The sequence below is a fragment of the Eleginops maclovinus genome, chromosome 1, assembly GCF_036324505.1.
Source record: "Eleginops maclovinus isolate JMC-PN-2008 ecotype Puerto Natales chromosome 1, JC_Emac_rtc_rv5, whole genome shotgun sequence".
Classification (NCBI taxonomy): Eukaryota; Metazoa; Chordata; class Actinopteri; order Perciformes; family Eleginopidae; genus Eleginops; species Eleginops maclovinus.
The window spans coordinates 14,371,336-14,393,230 of record NC_086349.1 but is presented as its reverse complement, the minus strand read 5'-3'; the positions used below and the strand labels follow the sequence as shown (position 1 = coordinate 14,393,230).

General features: G+C 40.5%; 1 protein-coding gene across 2 annotated transcripts; it reads left to right on the top strand.

Annotated features, from left to right (window-relative positions):
- Positions 1 to 1,110: 1,110 nt before the first annotated feature.
- Positions 1,111 to 21,473, top strand: cacnb3b (calcium channel, voltage-dependent, beta 3b). Of its 2 annotated transcripts, none has more exons than XM_063894924.1 (14): positions 1,111 to 1,329; positions 12,312 to 12,431; positions 13,109 to 13,231; positions 13,338 to 13,459; positions 13,678 to 13,730; positions 14,113 to 14,132; positions 14,338 to 14,418; positions 16,866 to 16,924; positions 17,144 to 17,244; positions 17,412 to 17,563; positions 17,930 to 18,025; positions 18,160 to 18,330; positions 18,419 to 18,466; positions 18,574 to 21,473. In XM_063894924.1, exons 1-13 carry the CDS (start codon positions 1,291 to 1,293, stop codon positions 18,446 to 18,448), a joined length of 1,167 nt encoding a protein of 388 aa, XP_063750994.1. In that variant the 5' UTR covers positions 1,111 to 1,290; the 3' UTR covers positions 18,449 to 18,466; positions 18,574 to 21,473. The 2 variants fall into 2 exon arrangements, with proteins under 2 accessions (XP_063750994.1, XP_063750985.1); XM_063894915.1 differs by lacking the exon at positions 1,111 to 1,329 and adding an exon at positions 9,530 to 9,768.
- Positions 21,474 to 21,895: the final 422 nt, after the last annotated feature.

Genomic DNA, 21,895 nt, shown 5'->3' with positions numbered 1-21,895 from the left:
TGAAACTTAGATCTGTGGGCGCAAATCTTTGCGCCCACAGCCAATGGCATTGTTTCTTAGTTCAATGTGACATCCTTAGATACGCGATTGGACTATTTCGGCGAATCAGCATCGTTATCATTCCCTAACCACAAGCGTAAAGAGCAGCACCGTAGCTAGCTGAAACTTAGATTGAGTGAATATGGCGACATCGATGGCTGAGAACTCCGTGCAAGCTCTACTTAAAACACCGTTTCATCGACTATCAGATGTCGAAAAGTAGAAATTGAAAGACTTGGGACCCGAGCGTCCGGATTTAAACATTCAACAGACGACCACTGATCGCGGGAGAACCTACACTCGGACTTTCTCCTCAAACTTGTATGCTAAGCAGAATTGGTTAGCTGGTTGTACAGTGAGCAATGGCTTTTTTTGTTTCCCTTGTCTGTTATTTCAAAGTCCTGGGACTGAAACACTTTGGACTACAACCGGGATGAAGGATCTAAAGCACTTCACACAAAAATGTAAGAAGCACGAATGTGGCCGCAGCCACCTAACCAACTGTCTTAAGCTAAACCTCTAAAAAAGTGCTATTTAAACCGTGCCGCCCAACTGCGCCCCCCCCCAAAAAAATGTTCGCCAGCCGCCACTGGTTTTAACTTTACCGAACTTTCAACACCTTCCTTTCTCATCACTCCCAGCAGCTCTCTTAATTAAAAAGTGTCAACTTTGTAATTAACTCGAGGCATCGAATTACATCTCCTGCTCACGATTTAGTAAAGCGTGGCCTCGTTTTATTTATTTTTTCTGTCTATGGCCCCTCCCGGGCTCCGTAGTATCAAATGTAATGTCATTTAGAATTTGAATCCATGCCGATACATCTTACAAAATGTGAACATGTTAGTGAGTTAGTTAGAGGGCTAATGCCAGACTCATTACAAATTAAAATTGATCATTAGAAATCCGACAAAATCCCTCAGAATTTCTCGGGGACTTGGGTCTGTGAAAAGTGGAGGTCTTGCATAATTTATTAAGAAAGCTGTAATCTATCCATTCGCGTGTCCGTGCCTATGGCTTTGTGTACAGTCATTGATTATGTCGTGAATCTAGAAATACGAGATTTTACAGGGCAGAAGCTGCCGGAGCTTCAGGTCAAAACGAAGCAGCAGCCGAACCGTTTTCTCTGCTCTGTTGTGAAAATGTTTGGACGAAGCGCTGTGCTTTGCTTTTAGTTGCTGCCCTTTTTCTGTACAAAACGTGGCTTTTTCACCCAAGTTGTGCTGATGTGACTGAGATCCCCGTTTACCGCGGATGTCCCTGACCAATTCAAGCGTCTTCCTGCTTAACGAGGTGGGTTATTGTTTTCAGTTTTCTCTTGTTTAGGGGATCTCTTCGGTGGTGGTCGAGATAATTGACAAATGAATGTGAAGAAGGGCTTTGAAACCAACATGCCCGCGTCGTGTAAATCTTCAGTGTTGTACTTTCAGACACAAACAAGCAGTGAAGGTAGGAGTAGATCCTTGTTGGGATACCGGTAATTAAATTAGGCATGCTGACCTCACTGGGAATTTTTCACTTCGTAGAATAGGATGCATGCTTTTTTACTGTCAGACTGCCAGCAGAAATTAGGGACAGATAAGCTGCAGTGGGATTGTAAATGTTCTTGATAAACACTTGGAGCAAAAATAAAACAATAAGTGTTCAGCTGGAGCAACAGATAACAACAATCATCCAGCATTCATGCCTCCAACTGATCATTTATTAGGCTATGATAGATGTAATTATATATTACTATAATTGTGTTAAATACGTTTAAATAATTTAACTATTGTTCCATTATTTCTTAGACTGTAGACAAATCAATCATCACAACAACCTCCTCTTTCATATTTACTGTAATGTCTGTACATGAAAGACCTACACAGAATGCTTTTTTAAGGTATATCACATGACAACTGTATTCTTACTATAATTTATATTCCCAGTTTTTGCAATAGATCACATTAGGATAAAATGTACAAAAACAGGTAGAAAAGGGAAGGCAATGCCATTGTAAAGAAGACAATTTAAGGAGCTTAGGAAATACAAAATAGCAAATGGATAATATAGAGTGGACGTTTTGTCTGTAAAAAAGCAACCGATGATGTAATTGCTGTAAAAGTAATCCCAGTATGTTTTCAAACTAAATATTTCTCTCTCGATAATGTTTAGCTGGTGAATAGAGGAATACATCCAAATGAAGAAAAGTGTGGGTTGCCTATAGATGCTTAAAAGCTTAATCAAAAGTTAGCATATCATTCTTTAGGTCACTCTTTTCTGAAAGTCTGATTAGGAGACATAGATAGAGTCTTACTGTATTTTTAATAATGAACACACATGTTTGTAGGTTGACAAACTATAGCTCACCTGTGAGATGATCTATGATCCAGGACACCTTTGGGGCGTCCATATGCATCTCTATGAGATTGTTTCCCACCCACAGGGTCTGGACTGTGTTGAAGGTGCTTTAAAAGTCAGAGCATATGATTTTGACCGTACTGCCAGACTTATCCCGCTGGGAAAAGGTCCTAGATGATGAGCTAGATGATTGCAACATTTGCTACAGTCTGTGTCTGGTAGGCAAACTGCAGGGGTCAAGTCCGTCTGTCAGATTCATCCGCTATACTTAAGTGCTAAAGTGTGATAAAACTGGCTTAACATCATCGAGAAAATAAAAAAGTTACAAGTACTATGAAAAGTACATGAGCAAAAAAATTAAAAGCTTGATGTTTAATTTAACTAGGGGAACATGACATTATTTTGTGCTATTTATTGTTAGTAAATTGCACTATGTAATTGATAAGTAAAATGTTAACAACATTTAAAGCCTCACCTTAAGCTGGACATGCCTATGAAAAATCCCAAATAAATGTTTCATGTTATTAAAAAAAACATTTTATTCATAACTAATTTCTAGAAATATTTACTTTGTCATCTGAAAAAAACTTCTGCTGTGTCCTGCTCAGTAATATAACCAGACAGACTGACTGTACTTGTGCTGTGTGTGCTTTATCAGTACACAAAGTTCACTGTCTGAGTGAAGAGCTACTTGGTGACACAATCAGTCCCTTCACTGGCATCCCTCAGCCTGTTTACATCCTCCCTCCTCTCAGTGTGCACACTTCAATCAGGGATCAAGTCTGTGTTGGGAACACATGCTGTACCTGTATGTCTGAACCCATCAATTGCCGTACAAACCTCATGAAAGGATTTTGCAGGAGCCAGGTGTCATCTCCCTCCACTCAAAAATCAAAACACAGCATCCCCAGTGCCTTAAAATAGCCCCTCATCTATAATGCACCAGCACAGCTCTGCCCACACAGCCGCTTCTTATGGGACGGACTGACAGACATCTGCACTCAATGCTTGGTTGCAGCTCGTAAAGCTGCTCCCTCTCCTTCTCCTGCCTGTCTTGCACTCAGAACTGTGGGGTTTAACTTTCAAAGCTTCATTCATTCATGTTTTATTCACATCTAACACTCATGCAGAATTCGAATGAATTCCTGCTCCTTCTCTCTCAGTCCTTTTTTTCCCCCTCCTCCGCCTCACTGTTTCCTGCAGCCTATCTTATGAATAATAAATCTTTGCTGGAGATTTCCACATCGCCTGTAGTCATGGTTTTATGATAGTCAGACTGTTTACATGTTGTTGATCTCCCTGTATCTTGTGCACAACGTTCTGCACACTATTTAAAGCATGAAGCTATTACATAGTCTTTTCTTGAGCTATTTTTAATTAAGTTGTTTTTTTGTGTAGAAAAAACGCCGTTATCCACATCTATACATGTCTCTGCTGTACATACATTCAGCAGCCAGGCAGGTGTCAGAGTACAGCCAGCCATGACAGCGAACAGAGGGTTTCACTAGGGACGTCTCCACATGTCGAACTGAGACACTTAGTTACATGGCTCCCATAAGCCTTCATCACATCACTACTTTCTCCTGTCTCTAAACTTTTGGCTTTTGACACATTGAAATCTACAGTGGTTAAAATAGCAATGTGATCTGACTGTAGAAATGGCTAACGTCTCCTTTGAGATTTTGTCTTTCTAAGTTATACAGCATGGTTGTGGATACTCTTCTTACTTCTAGTACTCATCATCTGGCCTTGATAGAGCAGTTCTAACAAGAGACATCTCATAGAAAAGAACAATTTATATCATAGGAATGAATCCCTCTCATTTTTTACTTATGACCAAAATGTGATGCGGTATGTCAGTTACCCTGCTATCTGCCTGTATCTTCTTGTTTTTCTATGTTATGGACGTTTCTGAGCGACACAATCAAAACATAGCAACCAGCTGACAGGTTGTAAGCACACATCCAAGAGGAAGCTATGAAATTAGCGTACACAGCGACAAAAAACCTAAAGGCAGTGAGGCGAAACAGGAGACAGACAGCTGGTTACAAAATTACAATAAATCTCAAGTTGGCTCTCACCCGTTGATTAGCACCTTACCCTGGTTTGAGCCAGTGAGGAGGGTCTTTGATGTTTTGTTTTCAAACCGTAATCAACAATTCCTACTCATTGTGCCTTTAATGATACAACATACAATTACATTTTAGACAATAAAGTGCTTCTAACAAAATGGAAAGAATTTGAACATGTTATTGACCCTGTGCACACAGTGATTTGCATAATGAAACAGTTTCCTGAACCTGGCCTGGAATAAACCTGACTTCAACATCATTAAACACTTTTGGACTGAAACTGTGCGTCATGACCTTCACCCACCAACAGTGAATGACCTCACGTATGCTCAGGTTGCTGAATTTGAGCAAATCCCTGCATCCGGGTGCCAAAAATCCTGTGAAAAGCTTTTCTAGAAGAGCGGAGGCAGCAAATAAATGCCAATGATTTTGGAAATAAATCAACCAATCGCATATGGGTGTTAAATTTAGCTGTCCACATACTTTCCAAAGACGTGACTGAAATGATAATTTGATGCTTTTTAATTTTCTCTGGATTCAACAGTGTGGATTGATTTTTTGCATCGTGTTAGCAGTGAGAATGGATCTTATTAGCCCGGCTGCTGCTGTAACATTCATTCCCATCAAACATCACAACACCAGGTAATCTTGTTCGTCACAGTGATGTCGTGATAGAGTCCTGAATGAACTTCACATGTGGTTGCGATACAGAATCTCATTGGACAGGCAAGGTATAGAGATGAAGGTAAGAGGGGAGTAGCAGAGAGGGTGGGAAGGATGATATGCAGAGCAAAGAGAGCCTCACTGACGTAGCAAAGGGTTGTGTACTGAGAGTGGTGGAGAATAAGAGAGGAGGGGGGTGTGGAGAAGGGGAAAGGGATAGACTGCTAACAAGCACGCTACAGTACACTTCAGTGTTACCCAGGAGAGAGTGCACACCATGACTGACTAGCAGAGAGCGAGCAAGAGAGTCTGGGAGTGTGCTCTCCTACCTCCAACTGAGTAAGTACGCTGCTATCTCTTCTGCATCTAATCTTTGCTGAAATTGAATTGAAGGCCACTAAAGAATAGATCTATTCATGCTTTTTTAATAATACCTGATAAGATGAGATACAGGTTTACTTTGCAGACAACCTTTTAACTCAGCTCTTTGTCATTTTGATTGAAAGTTTGAGAAATGTGAGTTGATGTATGTGGCTATCAAAGTGGAAGGAATTTTTGTTTCTGACAAATGTAATGTTCATCCAAAGTCCTCATCCTCAGCGCTGACATTTCTGTGGAAAGTCTGAGTAGCACTAAAGCTGAAAATGGCATTTATTGCAGTTGTGTGACAGAGTAGCGGTGGTGGGAAGCTGTGGGCTTTCTTGCAGGCGTTCTCTGTTGGTGGGGGGAAGGAGTGCATTTGGGACCGCTAGGCTTCCTGTGTGGGGTCAATTAAATACTGCATGAGACAGAGCACTAAAAGCCTGTCCCGTGAGGAGCGAAGTGCTTTTTGTGTTTGTGTTTGTGTGCGTGCATGCGTATGTGTGTGTGTGTTGGCGCATCAGTGTGCAATGCCTTGATTAAATTTGATGAACCAGCAATGTTGAGAGGGCCAAAGATTCCAGTTCAGCTTCTGTTTGAGTTGCTGTTTAGAAACACTTCCTTTTTTATTATATCTTACTTGTTAAAGACAAGAATAAAGTCAGAATGTATAGACCATTTGCTCTACCATCTGTATGTTTGACTGGTCTTTTCTAGGAAATTTCTCTATTCCATTATTCAACACCTTCAGTTGATGCTGTCTTTCTTGGCTGTATCATCTGCATTATACACACATGACTTTCATTTAGAGAAATCAACGCTGCATTATCCGTAAAAATGTTGAAGACTCAAACTTGAAAGAATTACATGCTGTTTTTATATGTAAAGCTGAATGCATGAATATGTAGGGCATCGTTACATATTGATAAGTCTGACATTCTCTGAGTTGGCTCAGCCCACTATCCAAGAAGACATACCAATTAGGCCCAACTGAAACTTAAATCAGGTCAGCGTCTAACAAACACATCGGATTTAATGAAGGATGCAGCAGCACTGTGCCATTCTGTGCTGCACCGTGGGTACACAGCTTTATGTGGGTTAGCTCCAGCCTCTCTGCACTTTGATGCAGTTTGGTGAAGTCAGGTTGAGGGATCCCTGGAGGGGATGAAAGCCTAAGTATGCACAGCAAAGTCGGCAAGGCCAAGTCAACGTGAGGATCAAAGATGGAGATCCCTGGCTGGGCTCAATGCGTTCTGCTCTTCTCGCTCAACTGTATGCCAGCTTCACTGACGACCCGTCCCTGATGATTTATGTCATTGCATTGTCCTCATTGCTTCAGTAGCATTTCTCTTTCCAGATGGCTTATACAAGATGTTTCTATGCATGCAGCGTGCTGTTACTGTGAGGACTCGGTGTGTTTGGTGAGAAAGCAGTTGTAATGCATGTGTTGAAATGTCTTGGAAGTGATTATTTATAGACTGCCAAGGGCTCATTACAGGCAGGGAGAAAAGTATCCTAAGGCATCATCAGAGCAGGAGGAGGGTGGAGCTGCTCGGGACAGGATGGAGTATCAATCTGGGTGGCTCTCCTATTGATCCACTCTGCCCTACTCTGGTTGCACTGTCAGGAGACCTTCTCTCTGGCTCCGGATGATCCACCTCTGCCCGTAATGCTGCCTCAGCTCTTAAATGCACACAAAGATAGAAGAGAGTCTGTTCACAGGTCAAAAGATTGGAGACATGAGCTGGTTATTACAAAGCTTCTGTGCTTAAATCTGCAGAATATATGCTAAAAACTGGAGCTTTGTCTGCTCTGAAGTGCCCTTCTGCAAGCCACGAGATTCCAGTTGGTGCAGAGCTTCTCAGTTGCTTACAGTACAAGAGTGTGGTTAAACTGGGTGTCTCTGCGGTGCTCAGCAAGAAATCAAAAAAAGGCTCAGCAGCCCTTATACCATCTGAATCTTTTTCCATCTTCAACCATATTTTTGAAAAACATCATATTGAAACATATTGAAAACAAATTTTGTTTGTCCTTGAAAAACAATAATTGACAAAATAGTATTGTATCAAACCTAGGTTGTGTGTCGGCACTCTTGTTAAAAAATCGCAATGTCGTGATGAGAGATAGGATGCCTAACCATGGCTCTCTTTTCCCATGATTGTGAACGCCTGTGTGAACTCCGATGGGTTCACACAGGCTCAAAAAAGAAACATTATGAAGTACACCTCCATTACATTACCAGGAGGATTGAAGAACACAAGATGTAATAATATTCTGTAGGAGAGAAAACAAAAGAACATGGCACATTATTGCTGCAGAGACTGAATGCACACGGTAGACTGAGCAGAGACAAGCCTCAGTGCGGTCTGTCTTCTCCATGTAGTTCACATTCAGATGGGCTATCTGGCGTCAGTGAGTATAGCTGAGCCAGTCTCAAATCTGCTTTGCTCTTTCTTGAGGGAATTCATCAAAACTCAGTGAACTTTGACTATCCTCCTCAATCCTCTCCCCACTGCCAAACCCAGTCTGTGATGGGAGGAGTGGAAGGAGCTATTTTTAGACCAACAAAGCAGCAAAAAAAACCTGTAAAAATGTGGCTGTAAATATCTTTTCCTGTTCTAATTCTCTTCCCTTCTTAGTGTTGGTACCTCTGTTGTCGTTACACTAACTCACCTTCTCATGGTATCTGTATCATTCTTTCTCCATCTTTTGGATTCAATTGAAGTAGCTTTACCAGTTAACAAACATGCAGGGGATGCACATTTATAAAAATATCTTTAATAAGAATTAGATTTCTGTCTAAATGTTCAAGTTCTCTCTGTCTAGCTCCATCAATCTAATTTGCTATTCAGGCATGTTCCCTGCCTTCTTTCTGTTTCTGGCTCTTTTTTCCTTGTGTTTTAGCTCTCTTTCCATCTTTGCCTTCCTCTCCTTCTGTTAGAAAAGCTGTTACTCGATGGTGCACAACATTAATGATGAAAATAGTCACCCTATCTTATCGGCACCAGAGGCATCCAAAGGGAGCTAGCTGCTCTTATTACAATAATACGTCTCTGCATTTATGCGTATGTTTGTGTGCTTGCCTCCCTTTAATTTTAAAAAGCCATGTAGAAATATAGCCCTGAGACATTTTTTGCTAAGAGCCCTGGTGGAGTGCACTTATTTCTTAAGCAGCCAAAGTTGAATGAGGGTGAGAGAGCGCATGCTGCCAGCATAATGGATGCTAAAGTAGGATCCTCAGTGCCTGGGGCAACCTGGAGCGCAGGCATCCAGGCCTGGCTTAGGAACAACAAGGCTTGTGTCCTACAATAGAAACCTCTCTGATGGCTTATTAAGACATCTGATGGACTCTAGATGGCTGCTTGCTGACTCACCACTGCATTTCTGTTCTGTAGGCTCATGCATCACCTTCTTGTCAGGCTGATGGTGCAGGGCAGGCAGACTGGCAGGCGGGCATAACCCTGCCCTCCTCTTGTCCTCTCTTCTCCCTCATTCATTTCTCCATTCATGTCCTCCTCTCACTCTGTCTCACAGCCCTTTGTGTTGTTGAAGCAATCACCTGTTTAGCAACAGAGCTAATTGGCAGGAGATTGATGATAATAGACTGAGTTGTCTCTCAGTGTTAAAGGGATTTCTTTGGGAAGTGTTCCTTACCTGATGGGAGGGTCAAAAAAGCACAGAGGGTGTTGTAGCTGTACAGATTGTGAATAGGCAGATTTTGATTTGAGATATTCAAATTGACGTGACTTGACTTTTGAGCACGGGTCAATCTTTGTTCTGTGTTTATCATAAAGTTATATCTGTGCGACAAATGTGAAAAAAGACACTAATGTAAGAGTAGACCCCAGATTAGGTTCATTTTATGTCACTCTTTCAGGATCTCTTAAAACGTCCAGAAGATGCATGACAGGAATGTATTAATGTGATGCTAGGGAGAGGAGAGGAGAGGGGAGGGTATGAGATGATGAGGTGCATGACACATGGAAAAACTCCTTCTCTACACAAGGGCTGGCTTGAAGCTGAAGAAACCCACTGTCCTGTACCAGTGCACGGGTGTATGCACACCAGTGCTGCAGTCAGGGCATCAATTTTGTATAGGAAATGGCTGTTGAGGCAGCGCAGCAACGTCAGCTGTGCAGCACTTAGGCTGAGCGCGCCTCCCTCTCTCTCCCCCCTGTAACCGTGGGCTGAGGGGAGGAGGGTTCCGCCTTTTCCTTGCAATGGGGGAGAAGCGAGCGCTGGCAGCAGAATCATGTCTGCCTCTGACTCCAGCGCTACAGGACTCATCTGTAACAAGGTACGCTGTTGATGTTCCCCTCTTTGTTTGATCACTCTGCATGCAAACACAGTCTCTTCATTCCCATGTCTGTCTGCTCTGAGACGTCTTCTCCTCTCTTCTCTCTGCTCTTCTCATCTGCCCTCCCCTCTCACTCTTGTCTCAGCAGAAGTCTATTCCTGTTCACTCACTTTGCCAGCATCTTCCCACTTTTCCCTCCATCTCATTATCTTCTCTTGGCTTACTTTACTGAAAACACACAGTTTGTCTATCCATCTCAACTCTGTATAGATTACTTTACAGCTTTGCATTGAACTTGTTCCTGACTGAGAGGACCATCTGTTGAATGTTATTGAGTTTTGTTTTTGTTTTTTGTTAAAGTCTTATCTCATGTCTACGTCTTTTTTACCTCTTAATATTGAGGTTGAATGAGGCAGTTTCATGATGACACATTGGGTGCGCAACAGTAAGCAAAGTGATGAGGCACAATATCCACTTAAGGAACTGCTACTGAAGCCTCATATTAACTGAGGATAACTGTATCCAGCAGAGCACTAAACTGTGGAGTGTGTTCATAATTATTAACATTGGATATACCCTTTTAGAGAGTATGCGTACAATTTCAACAATGTCCATACAGGAGTGGACGAATACTAAAAATAAAAAAAAATACAATTGATGAAATGTGAGCCCATCTGTTCATCGTATTTTAATTTTGAAAAAGTAAAAGCATGAATTAACCATGATATTTTCATGATGATAATCATGAGAGGGTCTGTTTTCCACATACTTTTTAATCTCTGTTCTGTCGGCTGGTGAGTTGACATATCAAGAAACACCAAGGTACCTAGACAAATACAAAATAACAAAGAGTCTGAAATCTCTGACTCTCTTTGAACAGCGAAGCACTGAGGGATGTGAGGTGACTTTCTGCATGGTAATGAGCTGTAATATGTGAAAATGAGGCTTTTAGCACAATGTTGAAAAGCACTAAGGAAAAGAGAGAATGAGATGCAGATGCTTTATCATTTGAAATGATGTAAAACTTACCACACAATTGATAAAATATTTTACGTCACAAATACTGTGACGTAAAATTCTTTCAGGTTTTGTATTGAAAGCTCCAGCAGTTAACTTAATGTCAGTAGTGGGGCAACAGGGAGCAGCACACTTTTACTGGGGACAAAATATTCTAGGACTAATGGCTTTGAGAACATTATGGTACAAAAATGAAAATGTGGTTTGCTTAATGTTGTGTTGTCTGCAACTGCCATTTGATTTTCTGCAGGTTTTACACAAGCCCAAAAAAACGACAGCAAAGATGAGCTAAGCATTTTTGCACAATTGAAAGTCTTTGGGACTCCATGCAATAGCAGCGTGATGCTTTAACAAAGGATATTGGATCTAGCAAAGAGAAAAAGGCTGGCAGTCCTGTGATTCAACCTTAGGGGGATATGTTTTTAGTTTTCTCTAATCTGTCATATTTTATCCATGCAGGAATATTCCATACTTCTGTTGTCCCTCTTCATCACATCAAAAATAATATACATTTGCAACATCATCAAAATTGCAATCACACTCTGCGAGGACAATTTATAGATATTTCCTGCTAAAGAGACACACTGTTGTTCAGAATATGAACTGCTGGTAGACTGCTATGGTTATGCTCTGGCTCTAGTAGCTCTTTATAGGCAAAAACAAACAAGGGATGTGAGTTGGGTAGAAGAGGGAGGAGGAGACAGGCAGGGGGAAACAAGTTAAAAGAAGAATGATGACGTTTTTGAGCTACCGTATATGTATCTTATGTGGGTGCTCCTGGGAGCTTTGTGAGAGTTTCATCAGTCTGGAAGTTTAGAGGGGACAAGGTTCTGTACTGTATATGTGCTGACTATTTACCTTTGCTTTCTTTAGATAAGAGACAGATGAACATTTTGATTTGTTTTGTTTTTTTTTTTTTTATGAAAATGTATTTGCTCAAACTCAAAAAGATCAACGTCAAATGTTCTGATAATGTTTTACACTAGTACGTCCACTGAGTGAAAGGCAGTTCTATGTCTGGTATCGATGATCGCTCTCATATGCCAGTTTGTTGCCAGACATTAAAACTTTTATTTTATTGAATTATGAATGAAAACCTCTACATTACAAAAGTCTACTTGCATATAACATACACATCAAAATGTGTTGAGTTTCAAATGAATACTTTTTCATTAGTTCTGACATAAATTAGAGCCTGCTAATTCATCGACACACAAGCACACAACACAAGTTTGCCAACATCTGGTGCGCCTGGCTGAGTGGATACATAGACTACATGCACTGTGCTGGTTGTTGGTGTTATTGCAGAACTCATGCACAGGTTCCCCTGAGACAGCTGCTTTGGAAAGCTGCAGGAACTCACTGGTCCTGGCAGGCCGGATCACATGGCTCCAGGACAACAGGCAGGTTCAGAGACTGGACTCCAAGTAGCAACAGCTGCTACAAAATGTTAGGTACGGTATCGTGTTGGATTTATCTCCTCTCTTCCTGGGCTGTAACAGTTATTCTCTCCTCCTTTCTCTCAGGGTTCAGCCGATTCCTACACTAGTCGACCCTCGGATTCCGACCTGTCCCTGGAGGAGGACCAGGAGGCGTCTCGGCGTGAAGCCGAGCGCCAGGCTCAGCTGCAGCTGGAGAGAGCCAAGGTGAGAGCCTCAGGGACAAAGGTCAATGCTGTACTTTAAATTCACCTTCAATTCCTGAGAAGCAGTGTGTAAACAGCGGAGTCATGATAAAAGGAAAACCTTTATTGCCCCAAGGGGAATTTGTTTTGCACAGAGAGCATAAAATTGTACCAAAACATCAACAGCCTTCTATGACATAACACAAACTAATATAACGTTAAAAAAAACATGAGTTTCCCAAAGAAAATGTGACAAAACATTATTTAAAAAAAAAAAAAATACTTGATATACTTAAGACTTTGTGGACTTTCAACAGACTACTGTAATCTGGCTGTATTTATAAATATCTATAGACCCTTAAAGCAAATTTGTGATTTGTGATACTGGGCAACATGATAAAAATTGACTTCACTTCAGTTATCTATTGAGATCAAATTAATCTTCTACTAAAGAAGTTGGTGCCAAGTTGTTTTTCACTAACAAGGTGATTTGCCTTTGTGTTGTGTGACTGCAATAAAATAAAATACAATTAATGTACAAGGTTGATAACATAAATATAGATTAGAAAAAGTACAGCAAATATATCAAGAAGATATCAAATACTATAACAAGAGTATGACTGTTTAGTGCAGCATTTGCAAGAATGTTGATAGCGCAATGATACTATTCATGGTCATTTTAACCTTCTTTTCTTCTAGGCCAAACCAGTAGCATTTGCAGTGAAAACTAATGTGAGTTACTGCGGTGCCCTTGATGAAGACTGTCCGGTCCAAGGGGCTGCTATTAACTTTGAAACCAAAGACTTCCTGCACATAAAAGAGGTCAGAGACCTTCTTGCATGTGAATAAATACTTGTATTATTAATCATTTGTACACTTTTGCAGCATGGCACTTGATTTCTAAAAGATGTGGCTGACTATCATGCAGAAATACAACAATGATTGGTGGATTGGTCGGTTGGTGAAGGAAGGCGCAGACATCACATTCATCCCAAGCCCAGTCAAACTCGAAGCCATGAGGATAAAACAAGAGCAGAAAGCAGCAGCAAGGTCAGGAGTCTCTCAGCTCTCTGGTATATCGCTGTGTGTCTCTGCTGCCTCTCTGTGTTGCCCTATTTCCACCAGCTTCCTGTCTTACACACTCTTTGAAAACTTTTTTTTTGTTGACGTAACTTGTTCTTGCTCATGTGTTGCTCTGTTTTGGAAGTCTAAATTGCCTCCTGAGGGGATTCTCGCATAATGAAGCTTTGCATTATGTTGCTCCACAGGAAAGGAGGGAACGCTTCATCTGGAGGCTGGAGGTCGACCCCGCCATCTGCAGGTAAGTGAGGCCGGAGGAGTCCTGTTGCTGTGTCTGTCTGCTCCTTCTCTTCTGGGACTGCATGCTCTCATGGGGTTAGATCTACATACAGGAATTTTCCATCGCTAAAATGTTCCCTTTTAGAAGAAATGTTTGGGTTTGAAATAAAGTTTGCCTTTTCTTTAAAATAAGCTTACAGTTTTTATGTGAGATGACCACTGAATTTTGATCAACCCTGCAAAATGACACTTAAAGAGGCCATAATTTGCTTCAGTGCAGCATGGCATGCATGTTTCATCTTAAAGAACCTCAAAACAAAAATATGTCCTACTCAATAATTATTTATTTACACTTATTAGCTTTTGTCCACCTTGTTTAATGTTCGTTTTGTTTATTCTGAAAGCCAAACAGAAGCAGAAACAGGTATGTTCTTCATTGGGCCTCTTCCTTATTTATTATTTAAGAACAACCTTAATTATACTGCTACACTTCATGCATTTCAGTGCATTTTTTTTGGCTCTCTACATGCAGATCGGCTAATACATTCTTACTAAATATGTGTGTTATAGTAGTAAATTAACTTCAACAATGTACCTCCAAACCCTGTCTGTGCTTGTGGCCTGTGCAGACTGAACATCTTCCTCCATATGATGTGGTCCCTTCTATGCGGCCTGTGGTGCTGGTGGGTCCTTCGCTGAAAGGCTATGAGGTGAGACAAACCAAAATGCTTTTGTAGTTTGGTTGGCTCATTCAAGTCTTGTCTGGGTGATTGGATTATTAACCTGGATGGATCAGCTAACACTAGAGCATATTTCTATCAGTCAGAGTGTCTCTTTTTATACTGAGGGTACCAAAGTAGAATTTTAAAAATCGTACACGTAATGCTTTTAAGTGACTTATCAAGTAGAAAATACCAAACAAATGGAGAATAAAAATCTAAAATATCATATTTAAGCTATGCTGTGGCTTTAGCATGTTTCCAGAGCTGGCAATGTTGGTATGTCAGTCCACCACTGGCACAGGCAATGAAGAATTAATCCTTTGGTGATCCTCTCCCTTTTTATTCACCATTAACCTGTCATTTTTTGTTCTGTATGACAGCTTAAGGTGGATTTCTATCAAATTTGTTTCTGACATTTGTGGGTTATGACCAAAAACCCACGAAACTATACCCATCAGCCTTTGTGTTTAGTAATACGTTGTCAATGTTTTCATGCTTAGCACACTACACTACCATGGTGAAGATGTTAAATGTTATGCTAAACTGGCATGTTAGCATTTCACTAATAGAATTCGCCTTAGTACATCCTGACAGATTCTAATGTATCATTTATGCTGTGGTAATTTAAGATACCTATTTTTTTTTATTTTAATACATTTTAATTACTGTTTAAATCAACCATATATGTGACATATCTCAGTGTTTAAACTCAGTCTTGTTTGGCCTGCCAATGTTTGCTCCAGTTTAATCTGAACGGCATTGTCTGGTCCAGTATGGTTTGATCTAAAGGGAATCACTCTTGCCTCCATTATCCCATTAACACTGATACTAAACCCCGCAGTCACATCCTGATGAAATTATAGCACACACACCAGGAATCTAAGACTCATTTTGATTCATACAGAGAAGCATGCATGTCCCTTTATTCTAGCTACTGCGTGTTAAATTCTCCTATACTGCACACATGTGGGATGAGATGAAAACACATTGCGGTTAAACTCGATTAATCTGAGAATATGTCAATTTCCAATGACTCTGTGGATGAATGCTGAATGTGAGGCGTGTAATTGAACAGAATGTCTCTGTGCTATAACATTTTCCTTCTGCCTCGCTCTCTGCTCTATGAATGCGCAGGCTGTGTGCCAAGCCGTTTGTTTTGTGTGTATGAAATATTTATGCATTGCTCTGGTGATGTGCTTTGGGGATGCTCCAGTGGTGAACACCAGCCTTCCTCCCTCTCGCTTCCCCTCTCGTTCTCTTTTTTCCCTGCTATGTCTCTTGTGCATGGTATTATTTTTAGTAGCTCACCATTGCTTTCTCTCTCTTGCACTCATTTCCCCCTCTCATTGCCTTTCCTCCATCTCTCTGATACATCGTGAAGGGGGACACCGCTGTGCGCTTCTCCACTATTCTGAAGGACATCCATTTTTTAAAGACTCTTAGAAAATAGACTAAACATCATCTGCACAGAACACACACACACACACACACACACACACACACACACACACACACACACACACACACACACACACACACACACACACACACACACACACACACACACACACACACCTCCAACTATTTCTCTCCATGTAATCTGTAAGGATCCTCTCCTCACATGTCTGAAGACATGTAAACTACATCAATAAATTAAATGCTCTGACAAAAAAAGGGGGGAAAATCTGGTATCTATGCAGGCCAGTACATTACATTTTATTCAATGGAAGGTTTTATCCAAAGTGACTCACAATAATGCAATCATCCAACAAATTCATTCATTCAGTAATTCAGAACAGCCGGAATCATACAATCCTACAATTAAGATACCTTAACATGTATTATTTAGATACTCTAGTGATGTTATCATAATTAATTTATTAGGCCAAATATTATTATTAATTTTAACACTAAAATGTTGTTAAAAGCAGATATAAGTAACTGAGTAATGATGCAAAAGCAACAACTACGATCACTGTTGGTAAAAACATACAATGGACTCAAGTATCTTCATCACAGTACTGAAAACTGGTTTTAAAAAAGGAATGAGCTGTAGCTGGACATCTGACAGTTTATACAGATAAAGGGGAGCACACAGACCAATGAGGGATAGGTGAAAACAATATGGGCAGGGCAGACAATCACATTGGCGGGAAACACAAGAATCTAAAACAAAGTTGAAAACAAAAACATAACAGGAAATAATTACTAGCATCTGGAAACCTTGGAGGAGAGTAGGACAGAGTAATTACTCCTGTTTTGGGCGCTCATTATTAGAAGTGTATAATTGGGGAAAATGATCAATAAGGAGACTTAAACAAACTTTTTACCAGGATTAAAAGGGGGTGAGTAATGTGAATGTGTGTATGTATTTTGTGTTATATCTCCAGTCTTTAACCTTCTCTTCCCTTTTTCCCTCCATATCTGTCGCCTAGGTAACAGACATGATGCAGAAAGCCTTGTTTGACTTCCTAAAGCACAGATTTGATGGCAGGTGGGTACGGCTGTCTGTGTTGCTCTTCTACAGCTGCAGCTCAGTGTACAGTAACACTGGGACCGAGCTACAGCGCTGTCCGTGGGATTCTGCCTATCACGTTTCATGGTCAATAGGACACATGGTGATGACGATTTATTTTTAGCTGTAAGAGAGTTCATCTCATCCTTTGAAACTGAACAGTTGTGAATGTGATGTGATAAGTCGGTTCTTCTGCAGGATCTCTATTACACGGGTGACTGCTGATCTGTCGCTGGCGAAGCGCTCGGTGCTGAACAAGAAGGCCATAATGGAGAGATCCAACACACGCTCCAGTCTAGGTGAGTGACAAGACAGTTGTCTTAGATCTTCTTTCTGCTAAATAAAGATTAATACCAGCTAATAATAGATGCCTCTTCTCTCTGTAATGTCAAGCCAACACTGAACTGATGTTGCTCTGTTAAGCATGTCTCACATAACTCCCCGTCTTCCTTTGCTTTGTTGACAGCTGAGGTGCAGAGTGAGATAGAGAGGATCTTCGAGCTGGCCAAGTCTCTTCAGCTGGTCGTCCTAGATGCTGACACCATTAATCACCCCGCACAACTCCTCAAAACTTCCCTCGCTCCCATCATCGTCTATGTCAAAGTCTCCTCACCTAAAGTAAAGTACAACCCACATGAACTTTAAGAATCATGTATTTCCTGAAACAGTGTGATTACAATCAACCTCATTAACACAAAAAAAGTTTGATCATTTATTTCACTGTAAACTGGATGTCCTTGGGTTTCGTCCGCTTGGGCCAAAATTACAATTCATTCAACGCTTACATTTTCTTTGGGATTATGAGGGTCTAGTGTAGTTAATGTTTTAAGAAAGAAGTTTACATTCAGATTTCATACCATAGGCTCTCCCTGGTATGACAAAATCGAGGGAAATTGAATCACAATGTTCATTTTAAAAGCTTTATTACTTAGTTTTCTCTTTTTTGTACTGCTTGACTGTCTTTGTCTCTTGCTCATCTCACAGGTCCTTCAGAGGCTGATCAAATCTCGGGGCAAGTCACAAAGCAAACACCTCAACGTCCAGATGATGGCAGGAGACAAGCTAGCACAGTGTCCACCTGTATGTCACTCTGTTTAAAGTCATTATGTACTTATAATTTACTGACAGGTTTTATCTTACATCCTTCAAACAGCGATCTTTAATAGACAGATGGTTGTGACTCGTCTCTCGTCTCTCTTTCTTTCCCTTATTAGGAGATGTTTGATGTCATTCTGGATGAGAATCAGCTGGAGGATGCATGTGAACATCTCGCAGAGTACCTTGACATTTACTGGCGTGCTACGCACCTCCCCTGTTCTGCCCCTGTTAACCCTTTACTGGATCAAAGCGTGGTCACCCCACCCTCAGCTAACTCTAGCCAACAGGTAACACAAACACACAACTGATGCCTTTATTAACATTTTAACTGCATTATTAACCAAAACATTTCTGCCTCCTGTGTCCATTCACTAGTTTTCTGAGACTCAAGAGTTGATAGAATGATCACTACCACAGATATAGGTGAGAGGAACTGATTGTCTTTCTTACTATGGTGAGCTTGAATCTTTTGCTACTGGTTTCTGGTACCGTTTTCTCTCTAGTGGAATTCTTCCTCTGCTTTACTGCAGGAAGCCTGTGCTGTTGGCTGGTGTCAGACTAGAAAGTCATAGAGCACAGGGAATGGGGTGCCACCAGGGGGCAGCAGCAGCCCTCATCTCTCCAAAACCAGCCACCACCTTCTCTGGCCACACCTGGGGCGAAGAAGAGACCAAGAGGAGAGACCCTCCGGAGAGAAAGAACAGGACGCTGGTGAGCTGGAGGAAAAGGAGACACAAGAAATTTACGAGAGAAGCCTCCACTTCACTGCTGCCCCCTCGCGTAAAGCTCCCTGCTCCAACCGCCATGCAACAACTCAGGGCCGCTTCCTACAGCTGCAAAAGTGCTGGCAACAAAAACCAGTACAGAAGTGCAGCCAGCCACTGCACACAACCTCCCCTCACCCTTCCTTCCACCCTGACCTTGTTATTAACACCTTGCACACACTGGAGGTCACAAACCCCACCTGGCAATGCTGAGCCAGCCCATGTGTGATCAGGGCTGCCGGACACACATAGGCTAATTCAGCTCTCAATGTAGACAAATTACACATCAGTGAAGGCAGAGAATGTTAGCATTCAGAACCGTAGCATAGCAACGCTATCAGTATAACACAAAATACAAACATGAGTAGCTTCCCGTTCCCAAGGTTTCCTCTCTGGCCAGAGTGCAGAGAGTGACACAAAATCCAGTTTGTATGTCCTCTAGTTCTACAGCTCGGTGTGAGCCAGTTTAACCAAAATAATTCCTCAAAGGCAAACTTGAGTCATAATGGACTCACCTGTGTTGGGAAACCCAAGGAAATGAAAGCGTTTCTCTTCCTTTTTATTATGTAGCCTTTCTAAATGATTTTAGTTTTTACTGTAACGATCTTTACTTCTATCTGTAACGCAGTGTAGCTGGTCACATATCTGTATAGTATGCAACAGTGATGCAAAACTCATGCATGATAAGCACATACTTGCACATCAACAGAATATATATGCATCTTTTGTCACAGCTGTGAATGTATAAATGCTGGTCCATTGTCTTAAACAGGATTATTTACAATAACTGTGGTTTGTTTTCAGATGTTTGTATCTAAATAGAAATGCAATTAACCATGATAAACTATGGTTATTGTCATATATTATTGTTTTTCAGCCCTTAGAATTGAATTGAAATTCTTGTTTATGAATCATTTGACCAACCCAGACATATAATTTGTAGCAAAATCTGAATATTGGATATTTATTGATGTTTAACATGCGTAGGTTTCCTCCAAAAAAGAAGGACAGACGCATTGTGACAATCACATACTTTCAGTTGTAGCACACCTGATATTTATAACTAAAAGAAAAACAATGATTCTGTTTTGCGGAAACCACACTCCTAACTCAAGAGGATTTTAATTGTGTTTTTGAAACATAAATTGCCATAGGCTGTTTATAAAATTCCTATTTCTCATGCAAAACTTAAAAACCCATTGAGTGAGGTAACTATGATTTCCAAAGACAATAGATGTATATATAAATAGCAAGATTAAATGTTACTTCAGCATGTGTGCTGAATTTAATTATTACATTTCTTTAATCATCACTACAGTCAGACACATATCCTCCATATCATTTGATTGGTTAACATTTCACACTTCGCTGCTACTCATTGGTGTAGTGGAGAAGGAGATGGATTATATCAATGGAGCATCAGAATTAATAACTCGTTATATTTTATCACAGCTTGACATGTGTGCAGCTGGCCCATAAACCCATGGAGGGTGACCTCTAGTGGTAAAAATATTTTTATTTCTTTCACCAACGACCTCTTATTACTCTAGCCTTTGTGAAAACTGTGAGATATAAATTAGCTATCCACCTTAATTAAGAATTATTACAAAACGTTGATTGTCTTTGCTCTAAACACCAACATCTTAATGCAAAATATCATTTTTCACGCTATTGCTCTTCATTCCCAAACTCCCCAAAAGGTACTGCATCTCAATATTAATGACAAATATTCTCTACACATCTCCTTTTAACATATACCACTATAGTTTCAGCTAACATACCACATATGTAAATAATCTAATGTATGTGCATGGCAAATTGTATTCCTGTTTCATCTGAAGGGCTTTTTAGGACCATCGTTTCACAAGCCATTCACACTTCAGAGTAAACCAACATGATCTACATAACTAGTCACATGTATCCAGGCTTAATTGTACATACTGTACATTCAATATGCATATATTCTTATTGATATTATAAAATTGCACAGAAACAACAGATGCTGACAGGAAGTAAGGGTTTTAGTCACTCAGTACACAGTTCTATTCTCAACGCCTCAGAAAGCATGTGTTTTTATGTATTTTCCTCTCTTTTAAGAATGATGCACTGCAGTTATTTTGGACCACAGGGAAGTTTGCTTCCACTGGCACCCATATTCGTTCTGAAGGACCAGATTTGAGATCCATAACGTCTACTTGTTGAAGCAGAGATAGCACACTAATTTGTTAACATAATATAACAAACTGAATCAGCTGCTTATATTTATTTTATTTGTATTGCAGGATACTTCTATCAAAGGTGATTTATTCTTTGGATGTCCAAAGCACAATTTTGTACAACTATCATTTCCTATTGTGTTACACCTGCCTAAATTCTGTATGCAATACAAAGTCTAGCATTGACGAGACATTAGCTGAGACTATCAAGGTATCTCCTCAGTTATGATGGGGTATAATTGCACTAATATTATTTATATGTCTGCTTTACAATGCAATAAATGCACTGAACGTTATGCTGTACCCACTACCAATACTGAACAAGTTGTCTGGTCTGATGATGTCAACATTTCTCGTGGTTTATGACAAGATAAATGATATCCAACAGTGTCTGATGATGATGTGTACAGGGTGCTTCTTTTGTCTAGCACATTTGAAAGAGGGGGTGAATAAAACACAACATTTAAGTAACATTTCTCTCTGTAGTGTTTTAATTTACCCTTGGTAGGAGAAGAAGAAGAAAGGGATCATTTAAGGAGCTAAATTAAAGTACGGCTTTTTTGATTTGAGAGCATGACCAACAGGGGGCAGAAGTGGCATGTCTGTACCTGCAGGTAGAGTGACGCTGTGGAATAATCAGCTAAACCAGAAATACTCATCTGTGATGACTTGTTTATTAAAACTGCAATTCAAAAGGTGAGTAAATCCAAACAAAAACACATTTCTCAGTAATCTCAAGTGTAATGCACCACGTTGTATGAAGCAAGGTTTTGAGGTAACTGATACTGACAAATAAACACATTTTAGAATACTTTTACTGTTAACGGTTCAATGTTCACCTGTGTAATAATCATGCTAATCAGCCCCTATTA

Coding starts and splice junctions, on each gene's coding strand:
- cacnb3b (XM_063894915.1), top strand. CDS start 9,724: ATGTCTGCCTCTGACTCCAGCGCTACAGGACTCATCTGTAACAAG. Junction 9,769..12,311: donor CAGGACTCATCTGTAACAAG/GTACGCTGTTGA, acceptor CCTTTCTCTCAG/GGTTCAGCCGATTCCTACAC. Junction 18,331..18,418: donor CAGCTAACTCTAGCCAACAG/GTAACACAAACA, acceptor TCCATTCACTAG/TTTTCTGAGACTCAAGAGTT.